The following is a 15,282-nucleotide window of genomic DNA, read 5'->3' as shown; positions in this document are numbered from 1 at the left end:
TTAGTAAATTCGTAACCCTCGCTATCGTTCAATAGACAAAGAAGATTTATTAATGATATGAATATACATGACTAACAGATCCAGTAGAGACCATTACAAGAAGGAAAGACACCGATGTTTGGATAATAAAATAACATTTTTATGGTGAAGTTTAACCTGCCAAAGTTACCATTCTCTCGCATAGCCAATCCACAGTTGTAATAAGTGTGTAATAGATAAGGGCACAAACAGAATAACTGTCTTGGTGAGAGTTCATTGACAACGTCAAGAATCCAGGGGAGAATGAGGAGATGAGTGATCACATAGCCAAGAATTATAATGCTTTAGGTGCTCTAATACAATGATGCACTGCTAATAATCGACTACTGAATAAGAACAATTAAATACTGAACAAGTGTAAAAACACTTTCATAAGAGTCAAAAGTAGCATGTAAATTCAAAGGTATTAACATCAGTTTAGATTTTCCGCCATCTTTAAAAACTAATCTTGTGAGAGACAAAATAAAGATTACAAAAACAAAAAGTAAACAATCGTAGGTTGTGTGCATTCAAGTAAAGGCGTCATGCTTGTTTCTCGTATGATCACGATGTGTACCGGTAGGTGCGAGAAATACTGTTTCTTTCCTACTTTTCCGTTGGGCGCCATTATATGAGTGCTGCTCCTGTTTATCATGGTCCAGTCAACAAGCAGTAATACTTCTATGCACGTCCTTCTTTAAGCACAATTAGACGACACAATTTTGATTTGAAAATAAAATCATGAAAATAATTCATGAAATTTGCAGCTATCGGGGCTTTAATTCTACCTTAAATCATTAATAAATGAATGCGTTTTCATTCTGTTATTGCTGTTTTCATACGTTGACAAAACTGCTCAATTATGACTGAAGGTTTGCTGTCAGAAAATAGATATGAACATGCTGTTATGAGCGATACCAGATACTAAGTTTAGAGATATCGCTACATTTTGTTACGCTTTTTAAGGTTTTGCAGTTTTCTGTAAATTGACACTTTCCTCCAACGTTATTGCAGTTCGTCTTTGACTGCATGAAACTGTTTATATTCGACATGGCGTTTTACATATTACTGTCTGCAAAGTAAGAATATTCTACAACATATTTGTATGCATTTAAGATGATTTTAATTTTAACATGCAGAAAGAAAATACATTACAGCTGGAATTGTGCAGATGGAGAGAGCCAGTAGGGTGTTATGTTGGAAAATCTTCAGATCTTTGTCACTCCCGTCACTATAAGTCTCTGCAACAAACGCGGCTGTGAAAATCACATCTGTAACGTGTGCCACCGACACCATTGAAAATAAAATCAAGTGTGAAAGCTATAAACTCTCGCAAGAGCTTGTCCGATTACGAGTTTCAGCCATAAATATCTTCGCTTTGTTCTCTGGAAAAAATATATTTGACACAAAATAAATTTAATCGATTTTGCATACAATGCCATACTTATAACTCCAAAGCAAATTTAAGCTCATTACAGAAAGCGATCTAATAAGATTTGCAGTCGAACGCATTTTGTAAGGGAAAGTCATTTCAGAACTATTATCATCATTATAAACATCGGATTTTCCTCAGTTTCAGTCACTCTCAAAGCCGTCGTATAATTACCCTTCCGTTGTAAGGATGCAAAATAAATTTGAATCTACGACACGTTTGATTTTTCCAAGTAACAGAAGGTCGAAAAGTTCGTATCAGACCTAGTTCTTTGACTTACTATTTGTCTTTTTCGCAAATTGACTTCAGTTTTCTATGGCATGCCAGGTCGTTCCACTTGGAGGTGATCACTCTAGCCTCAACACAATCCTCATCGCCAAGATCGTTGTTAGGTTCACCTTCACCCCAGTCGGTGAATAAAACCTGATACAAAAAAGGAAATATTTTGTCATCAAGTTTGCAGACATTGCCATTTTCACCCATGGAAGCATGCGTTATATCAGTTTCTCAAACTAAAACTTAAGTAATAAACCTGAATTAGCCGATGAAATACAAAGATAAGACCAAATGTCATGCGCATTATGTAAATCATATTGATACATGAATTTCGTTTTTGTCCAGTTTGTCAGTTATATCTAGATTTACGGAACGCAGTTCATCCGTCTAAGCAATTGTCAAGTCTTATGAATAGTGAAAACCACATCCTTTTCAGTTCTCTTTATTCTGCGCGCATTCAAAAAAGAATACATCTGAAAGAGGCTTATAGTTTAAACAAGGGTCTTTATTCTCTATCCTATATGGAATACAGGTGTCCAGGGATGATTGCAATCAAATTTGTTCGAATTATGATGAAATGCAAATTTTGTATTTTTTAGACAAATTTCATTATTTTGTGATATTTTAGGCTAATTTTGCTAAAGGACCGCTGTGAGTTTCATTACTGAATAAACTGTAAATGTAAATGTTATGTATATATGTATGTATGTATGTATGTATGTATGTATGTATGTATGTATGTATGTATGTATGTATGTTGTATGTATGTATGTATGTATGTATGTATGTATGTATTGTATGTATGTATGTATGTATGTATGTATGTATGTATGTATGTATGTATGTATGTATGTATTGTATGTATGTATGTATGTATGTATGTATGTATGTATGTATGTATGTATGTATGTATGTATGTATGTATGTATGTATGTATGTATGTATGTATGTATGTATGTATGTATGTATGTATGTATGTATGTATGTATGTATGTATGTATATATGTATGTATGTATGTATGTATGTATGTATGTATGTATGTATGTATGTATGTATGTATGTATGTATTTAAAAAATGAAAAATGCAAAAAATAAAGAAATTTGATACTTCTCCTTAGTTCCTTCTGGAATTTAAAAAAGGATGTAGGTACTGGCGATAATGAATCGGAAATAAAAACGTTTCTATTATGAGGTTTATTTACCAGAGAAGAGTCGTAGACCAATGCCCAGTTTTCACATCCACAGCCACGTCTTATTCCAATCCAGGCATTATCAGTGGACAGGCCTACATAGTTATTACGATTTGCATGATTAGTACCGTCGTGCAGTATCGATAAATATAACACAGAGTTAAATGTTTTCAATGTAGAAAAGTAAACTTACATATCCATAAATCGTATAAAGGATGCATTATTTACTTTTCTGGAACTATGTTATGATAGTTTATGTTTAATTAAGAACGGAAAACAGACATTAACTTCTGATTAAACATGCAACATGACGTTTTATTTGCACTTATAAAACAGTAATAAATTTAACTAAAAATTAAAAACAATAATACAGTTACTACAAAAATAACAGTTGGTAATATTCTCATGGAATAAAATGTATGTATGTATGTATGTATGTATGTATGTATGTATGTATGTGTGTATGTATGTATGTTTGTATGTATGTATGTATGTATGTATGTATGTATGTATGTATGTATGTATGTATGTATGTATGTATGTATGTATGTATGTATGTATGTATGTATGTATGTATGTATGTATGTATGTATGTATGTATGTATGTATGTATGTATGTATGTATGTATGTATGTATGTATGTATGTATGTATGTATGTATGTATGTATGCATGCATGCATGCATGCATGCATGCATGGATGGGTGGATGGATGGATGGATGGATGGGTTGGTGGGTAGGTGGGTGGGTGGATGGATGGATGGATGGATTGATGGATGGATGGACGGATGGATGGATGTATATCTGTATGGATGAATATATGGTTGGATGGATGGACGGATGGAGGTGTGTGTGCAAGAAAATAATTTTTCTTACCATTCACAAAATCAGATTCTGCTTGATCAGTTACTTTTGTTAAATAGGCACCTTGATTATAACATGCATATTGAGCTTCCTTGAAGTCCATTTCGTTGGGTTCGACATAATAGCAATGACCGTTGTATTCACTCCATCCATAATCGCAAGACTATAAAAAAGTTAATACCACAGGGTGTGGAAAGAATTATTAGTGTAGAAGTTATGAATATGATCAACAAATGTCTTGTACAAGCCTTACCTGTGTCTAGTGTGTGCCTATTACTTTACCCTAGCTATCTGTGGATAGTATTTCAAAGAAAACAGTCTATAACTGTTAATTGCCCTCCCTAATCCCCTTCATTAATTTGTTCTGCCGATCACTGACGCGGAGGCTTATCGCCCTGATCAAATACCTCGTTGGCAGCTCATACGGTACACAGTAAAAATAGCTGACGCTAGACGCGTCTTTACGCGTTCAAAATGTAGATATCGGTGTTCAAATTTGAACGGCTAGTGTTCATATTGTTAACACTAGTGTTCATATTATTAATCATGATGTTCTAAACCTAACCAAGATGTGCAAACAACCATCTCCTTCAAGTGTTCAAATACTTAGCATTACCGAAATTTTTCAATACTTAAGCAATAATGCACCCCTCCCGGCTCATAATGGACGAAAGCAAACTTTGCACGACATAATGTACGAGGCGAAGCCGAGTACATTATGGAGTGCAAAGTTTGCTTGAGTCCATTATGGGCCGGGAGGGGGTGCATTATTGCTATTATTTTATAGTTTTGGCAATGCCAGTGAATTTGTAGTTGTAGAAAACGAATAAAAAAGGAAATTTTAACTGAGTTTGAAGCCAGTGAGCGTCGTCCAGCATGATCGGCCCTGACTCTGCACACATCACATGCACTCCACACTGCACAGTACACTGCACTGAACACGCACGTTCAGCACAAAAAATGACCAGCACTTTCACGGTTCATTTTGAATTGAAAAACGATGTATTTTCGAGGGAAATGAAAAGTAACTGCATCCCTACCGTCTATATCAAACTTGAAACATCACCTTTAAATATCATGCCATTCAAAAAATCGACACGGTGAAATGCCAGAGATGAAGAAAACGGAATGTTCATGCATCGACATCAGCATGATCAGCGAGCTGCATGCCATGGTATCAGCTGATCAATACGATCATTATTATGTCGCTAGTAGTACAGCATTCATTGCAAACGATATCAACAGAGTTCAACATTGTTATTCAATGTTTATATTTCAATAATAATTGTGTCTATAAATTTAATTTTCGATGGCTCCTTGAGAAGAGCTATTTTATTTCGGCGAACGACAGAACTTGACGTAAACGGGTGCTTGAAAGGTACAGTTGACAAACATACTAGAGGGTTTCGGTACCGTCGCGATATCGAGAACAAGGCAAGGTAAAGTCACAGACATGGAGAAAAAAAACGATGAATGAAAGTTGTCTCCGATTACAGTCAGTGCATCAGAATTAGGTGGCCGAGATGTTAGATCAACGGAGAGTCCACGGTCGTCATGATTGTTGGTAGTAGCTGACCTTGGACCGAGACTTTGAATGGCTCCGTAGTAATTTCCGTAGACACTTCCGGTCAAGGTGATGACAGCAAGCTGCCGTTGTTGGCCCGTTTACGGCTGGTTCGAGTAGCCTTTCACGCTTGCATCGTTTACATGGCCACTGACATACATAATATGCCATGTGTCAAATCCAGTATCGTCTAGGAGTTTGCAAACGTACTGAGTTCTGTTTCACCTATACGGCAACGAAGCGAACCATGTTGTAAACAAACGTAGTAGTACAACCAGCGTATCGGACGGGGACTGCATGCTGAGCGCCAGCCAGACAGACGGCAAGTGCGTGCTTGAGGACTCAAAAAATGTAATAAATCGTACAGTAAGACATTATTATCAATATTGTGAACCATTGTCAAGATTTATAGTTTTGTGTATTACATGGTTTATCCGATATTTCCCCTCCTTTTAAATGCGCAGTCCTATTTTCGTTTTCAAAAAAAAAACTTGCTCACTTTGGGGCCGCAGTGCTGAATAATGGAATACATTATCAGTAATAATGTATGGATATGACGTCACAAAATTCACTGGTATTGACAAAGCTATAATGTAATGTGAAACAATTAACAACCTTTAGTGTTTTTTTACTTACTATTGCTATATTAAATTTACTACTACTCGCTGCCCGGCAAGCGTACACGGATTTTGATGTAACGAATTCCCCGCTAAGTGAAAAATATTTCCTGTCTACAATTGCTTAAAGCATGTTTTTCTAAAAAACAAAGTATACAAAATAATTTTACACGTTTATTACGGGTTAAAATTTTGAAAATTTGAAAAGAAAATCAGAAAACCGCCATGAACGTTTAAATTTAACATTGGCGTGCATGAGGCGTTCTACTTCTAAACACGTGGTGTTCAAGTTTGATGCCTTTTCCTATCCCATGATGCATCAAAACGGAAGTTGCGACATTTTTCTTATAAGTGCACCCTGAAGTCGTGATCGTGCGGATTCAAGACCAGAAAGGGTAAGTTTTCTCTCCAAAATAGTAAAAGGTTTTAGATTTAGAAGCATCTGTATTCATATCCTCCGAAATTAATTGTATTGTACTTTGAAATGGCTTAACTACGTGAAGAACCATTTTTTCAGTGGCTGGTATACCAACAACTAGCTGTGAATACGCAGTGGTACTTTTGGCCATGGCCTATCGATCGATCTCACTCGGGTCAAGGGTCATCGCAACACAAATCTAGCGATAACCCTTGACCTGAGCGCGATCGACACGCCTTGCATAGTACCGCTGCGTAATCACAGCATACACAAGTCTTTTAGTAGATACAATCGCTTGTAAACATCAATTAAACATCGTAGAGAATACAATGTATTGTTTCAGCATATGAGAGTTTGGCTTTTTTATTTTAATCACTTGATGACAAGAAGAAGCCAATATTTTGTAACAGTGTTGAAAAGAGGCACTGTATATGAAAGTCTCCCCTTTTCCTTAACCTAATCAGCTCCTTGCCTTTCATTTAAAGTCTCATCTCGCCATATTACCTATTGTTGCATTATTTTCAGCATGTGAAAAGTTGGATTTAACTGAAAATCAAAGAGTTGAAGCTGATGGTACAGATAACGAAGATGATGAGTGTACAAGTAGCTGTCTGGAAAAAAGCTTAGAAACGTCAGTTCATCTCTAATGTAGATTTTGATAGATGAACTTGCTAATTTTCACAGTCAAATAGGACACGGAATGTGACATGGCGTGGTTTTTATAGCCATTCTGTTTCCAGACTTTAGTTGTGTCCCGCCTTTGTACACACGTCTATGGGGGGAATAGACCCAGAGCTGAATAGCTCACGAGGGACTGTGGGATCACACCAGATTACGGCATGGCTTATATCTACACCAATAGCCAAACGCACAAAATAAAACATGAACACAGAGAACGAAAAAATAGTGTAGGTGATGATTGGAGCCGCTTTCCCTTTATTATAGTTCTGAACGTATCAAACTCAAGTGCTAAATCTGTTAATGATTGCATTTGGTCTGCATTCAGATAATTAAGGCGACAATTCGGTCTGAACCGCATATGCAGCAGGTTAAAAAAACAGAAGACAAGCCAGTACGACGTTGTTCATTTCAACCATCTTGTTACGATGCCATATGCTTGGCCATACACACCTTTTGAACTCGAGAGGGCACATTAAGACGTCTTAAACACCAAAACAATGGCTTAATTTTGTGAGTGTGGACGCAAGCTGACTCAAACTATTAATCCCCTGTGTTTACAAATCACAAATAGTGTTGCAGAAGCTTTTTTGTTTTTACCTGTCTGAACGTAGCATAAGTTACTCGATCCAAAAAACATAAAAATCCTTACCCTGCAGTGGTATTTATTGCCTAAAATTCACAAACCGCCGCCTGAAAAGTCAACGTTTGCAGGTAGAGCAATAATCAGTGGCTGCTCCAGTTCCACTAACAGAATTTCAGAATTCCTGGATTACTTCATAGGACCGCTTGTTCAGGAACAACCGACATATATAAAAGACACAACAAATTTCATGCAAGAAATAGAAAAAACAAATGTCCCCCAACATGCATTTCTCTTAACACTCGACGTGGTGTCGATGTACACAAACACAATTCATGACGAAGCGATTCGGCTCGACAGTGAAACATTAAACTCACAAACCTCGCTTCAAACAAATTACAGCATCAAAAACCACCCACCGAAGATTTAATAGAAATGCTTTCACTAATTCTAAAACACAACAATTTTGAATTTAACAAGCAATATGTCCGCCAAACCCGCGTTTGAAGCATGGGTTCTGATGCCTCTCTAGAAACAGCAGACATTGCTTTTCACGAACTTGAAAAGAAAATAATCGTAAACAACCACAACAGCATTCACTTCTAGAAAAAAATCAGAGATGATGTCTTTGTAATCTTTCTCGGAAAAGTAACCGAACTCACTTCATCCAAAACACTGCGGCCCAAAAGCATGTCTGAGTGTCCAGTACTCCGCGAAGCACAATTCCTTCCGCACAGCGCTATCGACCGGTAACTATTGACAACGGCGAACATTGTATCAATTTATTTTCAATAGATTATCGATCGAAATCTGCTAGGGTGCTGCTCGTGTAATTCAGGTCACGCCATGAATATTTCCAAAATAAACCGTATATTTTGACTTATTTACCATAACATCAAGGTTTCTGTTGGTTTCTTGTACTTAAATAAAATTGACAAACACTTTTTTTCAGTTTTTGTGATACTTTTATGTTTCAGTGTACTTAGGCGCGCTTTGGCCAAGTTTGCCGCCACTGTGAGCCTGGAACAACCGGCAAGTATGCAACACAACAATGTATCAATTTCTGACAAAAGAAAATAGATCGATAACGTTCACTGCACGATTGCATTGGAGACCCTGCGTTCGTTTGCCTCCGTTCTGTGTTATTTTTTCATTTTACTGGAATTTTCATGGTTCGTATTCGCTAAAATTTTGTGTAAATTACAACTTTACAGGTATTTGGTCTGTACAACGTAAGAGACGCTTATTGATTACAATGCGCAAATTTTAGACCCTTGTTCTGTGTATGTAAACGCCGTCAGATCGCCATTTTATTCCGGGCAAGAGTATATTTCAGTGATCGGAATAAATGAAATGCAAATAAAACAAGTTTCGTAAAGAAATTCAAAAATCTAAAACCACAGGAATTTGTATATCAATCAATGGATCGCCGTGCCGCTTTTCACCATCATTGGTTTAGATTTGAAAAATTTGAACCTGAGAGAAGTGTGCAACCTGTTCGGTACATAAGAAGCCATTGTTTTCTATGGGAAATCGAGCTTATTTGCCACATCGTAAAATCAAAAATACATCTGAAAAACCCGCTGACTTAACTTTTTCATTTCGCTGTTATTTCTTACAATATTTCAGATTACACATCTCCTGAAGGCTAACTAAAAGTCTATGATTTTACTTTTTGAAGTTTCTCTCTTGTTTTTCTGAGATGACGAGTTAACGATCATTTGGCCGTTGACTGTGATTTCATCTATTTTTGCACATGACTATTATCGGTTGGGTATTTTTGGAATTCCTCCTTCAAATTCTTGCCAAAATACTATAATGGAAAGGGCAACATGTAAGGGAAATGGAATCTGCAATTCTTTCATAAATATTTACCTTTGCAGTGAGGAAATTCGGCGAAGTTTTTAACATGATGTGGAAGGTGGATTCGACCCTCTTCGCGTATTCGCGTATGTGAGGCGAAAAGTTGGGGACGCTTTCATTGGACAAAATGAGGGGCTTTGGGGCTGCAGTGAAAAAATCAACACAATGCACCCAACATTTAAGTTTTCATTCGAAATCTCAACACAAGAAATAACATTCCTTGATGTAGTAGTTTTTCAAAGGTGCAAGATACTACAAAGAAAACATCCTCGACATCGAAACACATACTAAACCAACAGACACATTCCGATTTCTACGTAGAGAATCGTGTCACCCGACAGCAACTTTTGATGGCTTTATCAAAGGCGAAATCCTTAGCTATAGATACGCTCGCACTTGTAACAACAATGACGGCTTTATTAAAAAAGTCGCTTTCTTTAGAAACAAACTACTCTACAGAGAATACAAAAACAACGAAATCACGAATATAACAGAAAAAAATAGACCACTGTATTCGTAATACACTAACACACTGTACAAGTAAACGTAAAGAAACAACAAACAAACTCATCTTCAGCACAACATACAGCCCATACATAAAAAAAAATCTTAAGGAAAGACTTTTGAAACATTGGGCTGAACTGCAGAAGGATTCAACTCTAAGGAATCTAATCCCAGAATCACCAACTGTTGCTTACAAGAGAAACAAAAACCTAAAAGACACACTAGTCAAAACAAAATTTACAGAAGTAAAGAAACGAAAAACAAACAAACCAGACCACCAAACGGACTCACAACGAGACCCAAACATCGATATACTTGCCTCGCTATTCGAAGAGCAAGACCACTAAAATACATGAAAATAAATTTTAACAAACACAAACTAAGGAAAGAATCTACATTGCGACTGATGAGAAACCACACTCGGGTTTCGAAACGCAAGCGTAAAAGGGCCACTCTATCAACATTGTAACACCATAGGCCCGGCTACGTCTCGCCATAAGCTTACCCCATACAAACAAAGCATTACCGTACACACTAATCAAAACTTCCCTACAAATATCCGAAGCGAAACAAAGATTTTTATTAAAACAAACAATCGGATAAGAATGTAGGAACACATATTCGAAACGAATCAAACACAAAATCGACACAAAAACATTTTGGATAGTTAGGTGGTGAGCCTCTTACACATTTTGTACAATCGTATGCCCGAGAAATTCAAAACGACCAGGGCCAGTCTAGTCTTGGAGGTAACATAACAACCTGTACGCTTCATAATTAATTGATTTGAGCTCACAATGATATTTAAGGAAAGTACTTCATTTCGCCTCAATTTTATAAGACACCAGGGAACAAAATATTTCTTCCTGACTCCAATGTGTTCGTCTCCATTACTTTACACGAAAATTCAAAGCGGACACCGTCGCTACTGAACTACTTAGAAGCTTACATAATGGCGTTCGCGCATACATGCATACCTAATAGTATACGTTGTTTATTCCTGTTTATCTGTGCTTACATGCATAAATTAAGTGTCTAGGTACTTTACTCCCATCCTCTTGCCACGGACCCTGAGTGTTTCAGCCCTTTCCGTCTATTAACTTATGAGCTGCTAACGAGGTATTTTGGTCAGGGCGATAGACCCCCGCGTTGGTGATCGGCAGAACAAATTAATGAAGGGAATTAGGGTGGACAATTAACAGATACAGACCGTTTTCTTTGAATACTATCCACAGATAGCTAGGGTGAAGTAATAGGCACACACTAGACCATGGAGGTAGAAAGAGACTCCATAACTAGACACAGGTAAGGCTTGTTTAATGAAAAGAAAGTTTAATACAAGACATTTATTGATCATATTGATAAGTCCACACTAATAATTCTTGCCACGCCCTGTGTAAATACGTAAATGTTAACTTAACAAAGAGATTACAATTCACAACCATTTATTTAAAAAGTTTTTCACGTCCTTTGCAACTTTGGAAGACAAGGATTACTTGATAGAAATACAAAGAAGAGTGTCCCTCTATTTGCTTTATTCTGCCAATGAGAAAAATTGCATTGTACGCTATGGTCGGGTATATTCATAGCAGAAGTTATTCTGACTAATTGTAATGTAATCTCTGTGAATACGTTGAAACAATACTCGACAAATAGCCTCTACAACAAGGGAAAGCCAAATTATAGGAACAAGCAACTTACACAAAATAAGTTACGCAGAGTGAATATTGAGACTTTATGACGTGGATTGATCTCTAATTAATGGGCTATTATGTCCTACCGCGGAAAAAAAACCGCAGTTCTGTCGCTGATATATGGAAATATGTCTTTAGAACATACTTGAGGGTATGCGACAGCATGTGCAGGGTAAGTCTCATTTACGAAAGCAGTGTTATGGAATTTTAACAACAAACTGTGAAAAATATAATTACGATTATTTAACCTAAAATACAGCAATAGTAGACGAACAGTAGATATTATGCCGAGTATGTTTACCTACCATTACTAGAGTGGAACTCATAGCGAGGAATACAAGTATACCAGCTTGATGGATCTTCATGTTTCTGAAGTTGGATATTTAATCAAGAAGAATTAGTGAACGGACCATTATTATTACCAAGGCTTACGTTCCAGGACAAGAGTTGAAGTCTTGATTATGACGTGCCAACTCACACAACAGCCGTAAATTCTACAGAGTAGCTGTGGGTGGCTGCGACCTGTTTCGAACAAACTTTACGTCGCTGAACATTGATGCAATATTAAGGCAATTGCCAGCAATTTCGAGTAAAATTGAGAATGTCTCAACCTCCTAAATGGTCAAGTGCGTTAATTTATGTCGACAAATATAATAACCTTTTGCAAGTGAATCAGAATAAGAAATACCAGTCTGAGAAGATATGTTTTGATCTTTTGATGCCAAGACAGAAATGGTGGACCTCTAACAGCGTTTGCTACATTGACCTAAACAATTGAGGCTAGATCGAGGACGGACTACTTATTTGTTTATTATAGATGTATGTTTATGATTTTACTGAATTAGGGGGCGGGATTTTGCTTTCTTTTATCCGAGAACCAAACAAATCTATGTAACACAGCATCTACACATTCTTGTAGTGTTTATCATTTTTAAAAAAACTTCAAGTTTTTGCGAAGCAAGCTTTACAGGAATTGCTGCATGAATTTTCACTACCAGGGTACTTATGAGACAGACTAATGGGTTCGACAATATGTTTAACCATTTGAGCGCCAAAGTTATTTCTGTCACCTTTATGAAATGTACCCCAGTCAAAAATTTCTCAGATTTTTGCCAAAATTTATATAAAAAACTGTAGCCTATGAAATGTGATTTTATTTTGGTCCAAAATTATCAAAAACTTTACAGAAAAATTTACATACATTTTTAAAATGTTGCACGAAAATTTTAGTGGAAAGAATTTCAGCAATCAAAGGTTTAATAGAACGACCATACTACGCTTACCTTGTGTCTTGTCTTCGTAGACGTCACAATTGAATCTTGACTGTCGCTTATTTTCCTATTCTGAAACGGAGCTTAGAATTGCGCAAGGGAGACCACGTATATATATGTGCTTGAGAGTCAGCGTTATAGAACGATCTGCCAGCGCATGTATAGGCAGTTAGTTAAATCTTATTGGTCAGCAAAAGGTATAAATAATTGTATTATTTGATATCATCACAACTATCTCTTATCTAATTTGATGAAAAGAAGAATAACATATTCATGAGATAAAATGTTCCAAAGCTTTTTAGGAAGGTGAGAACGATTTGTAATCCGATGATAGCAGTTAATGCTTATTATAGCTGTGCTATTTGTCAAGTAAAACGACCGGTCAGCAATTGCTGGATGCCGGTAAAACTATAAATATATCTCCCTTTTCGACGTGCATTCAGATGACTTCTTTTAAATTGTCTTTACGCTTTGAGTCTTTTTACAGAATGCAGGAAGATGCTTCACTGTATACCATTGGACAACTTAAAATGGGAGTTTGGAAAACATATTCAATGACTGTGGTAATTGTACATTCCATGGTAGAGACAGGAAGCTCTGTAGGCGACCTCGCCGTTTCTAAATATAATGATAAGGTAACTCACTACGATGACGATATCCTGCTAATATCATTTATTCAACAAAGAGAACCACACCGGCACACACAGAGAGATAACACGAAACTCATATAGAAAACGCAATAAGCTTGACTTGAGACGTCAGAATTTCCCTTGTGTTATTAAACAAACAGTGTAAAAGAAACTTAACCCTTCAAATGAATATGTTTATAACAAACCTTATTAACTGTGAAATAAATCAGTTACTCATTCTCATTGAAATAAATGCCACTTTAAAAATTTATCTGCGGCCGTATAAACATATCTTGTAAGACAAATAAATATTATAGCCGTACCTGTAACCATCGTGAGATTAAAATGTATATTGCAGCCACATTAGTTTCTATCGTTTGCGAGAAATCGAGTAAATATCGAATCAATTTAACGTGAAAGCCGCCAATCGACCCAAAACAAATTTAAAAATCCGAATTTCCAGCACGATGTCATGCAAATTCTTTCGGCAACGAGCAAACGCTTCCAGTGTCTTATTCTTATGCTGTTATGTATTTTTAGAATTTATTAAAAAGCTGAGGTAAACGATTTCTTATTTTCAGCTAATACATTTCGACCATTGTAACAAAGGAAATAGGTTTAGAGCAGCCATTTACCTATGTCCTTTTCATAGTATACTTCTAGAACATCAATTTTGGTCGCACTTTGAAGTTGTTATCCTGCAATTCTTCTCATATTTCGTAAAAATAACAATAGAACGACACACGGCACAAAACACCTCTTATAACCGCTAAGCTCACGAAAGGAACGCATTTATATACCTAAAATTCTTGAACCCGAGAACAAAGCGCAAAACTTTTGCCCCTGCAAAGGTTCTGTGTGTTCCTTGTGATTTTTGTTTCTTCAAAGTTTATTTAATAAGGATTTGCATAACGCCTCCCTGGAAACCAAGACCGCCAAAATGGCTGCAGGACATGCAAAAAGCCACATCTAAGCTCCGTGAGATGCTATGAGAGTGGTTTTGGTGCCCTTGGACAGGTAAATGGGGTCGAAGAATTCATTTCTGATATGTACAATTATCAATTTGCATGAATAATCCAAGATAGCTGCCAAAACTGCTGTCCCAATATAACGAATGAGATCTCAATTAACGTAACAGCTATGCGCCGCGTGCGAAATTCACATTAACACGATGGCCCGAGTCCGGGGCCGAGGCAAGCTGTTTTCTTACCGGACTAGTGACTTGTAGAAGTAGCAGACCCTTTAAATTTACTGGATTTTCGGGAAAAAAGTTTAAATATGGAAATGCCTTTGGTAACAGGTGGATTGGCTCAACAAAACATTTAATAAAAAGACCGTAATCACCATGCTTACCTTATATCTTGTCTTTGTAGACGTCACAGTATAATTTGGTCTGTCGCCTCTTTACCAGTTCTGAAACAGGGCTTGAAATTGCACAAGGGAGACCACGTATTTATATGTTTTCGAGGGTCAGTGTTATAGGCGTGTCTGTCAGCTCATGTGAACAATTTCTTAAATCCGATTGGTCGGGAAAAGATATAAATAACAGCATCATTTCGTGTTAACACAATCATCTCTGAGCAAACTTGTTCATTTTATGAAACGTAGGATAACATATTCATGAGACAAAAGGAATGAATAACAACTTTATAAAAGGAACTTAGCCTCTTTAACGAATACA

At 36.7% G+C, this 15,282-nt stretch overlaps 1 protein-coding gene across 4 annotated transcripts; it reads right to left on the bottom strand.

Moving 5' to 3' along the window:
* Positions 1–1,128: 1,128 nt before the first annotated feature.
* Positions 1,129–15,021, bottom strand: LOC139124635 (perlucin-like protein). Of its 4 annotated transcripts, none has more exons than XM_070690767.1 (7): positions 14,955–15,021; positions 12,985–13,044; positions 12,007–12,070; positions 3,793–3,943; positions 2,930–3,012; positions 1,731–1,873; positions 1,129–1,403 (listed from the first exon to the last, which is right to left on the bottom strand). In XM_070690767.1, coding segments are annotated over exons 3-7 (438 nt in total). In that variant the 5' UTR covers positions 12,067–12,070; positions 12,985–13,044; positions 14,955–15,021; the 3' UTR covers positions 1,129–1,402. The 4 variants fall into 4 exon arrangements, with proteins under 4 accessions (XP_070546868.1, XP_070546874.1, XP_070546884.1 ...); XM_070690773.1 differs by having other exon boundaries at positions 12,985–13,055; positions 14,955–15,019; XM_070690783.1 differs by having other exon boundaries at positions 12,985–13,039; positions 14,955–15,006.
* Between the last annotated feature and the right edge of the window lie 261 nt (positions 15,022–15,282).

The sequence above is a fragment of the Ptychodera flava genome, chromosome 3, assembly GCF_041260155.1.
Source record: "Ptychodera flava strain L36383 chromosome 3, AS_Pfla_20210202, whole genome shotgun sequence".
NCBI lineage: Eukaryota > Metazoa > Hemichordata > Enteropneusta > Ptychoderidae > Ptychodera > Ptychodera flava.
This window is presented reverse-complemented; position numbering and strand designations above follow the sequence as displayed.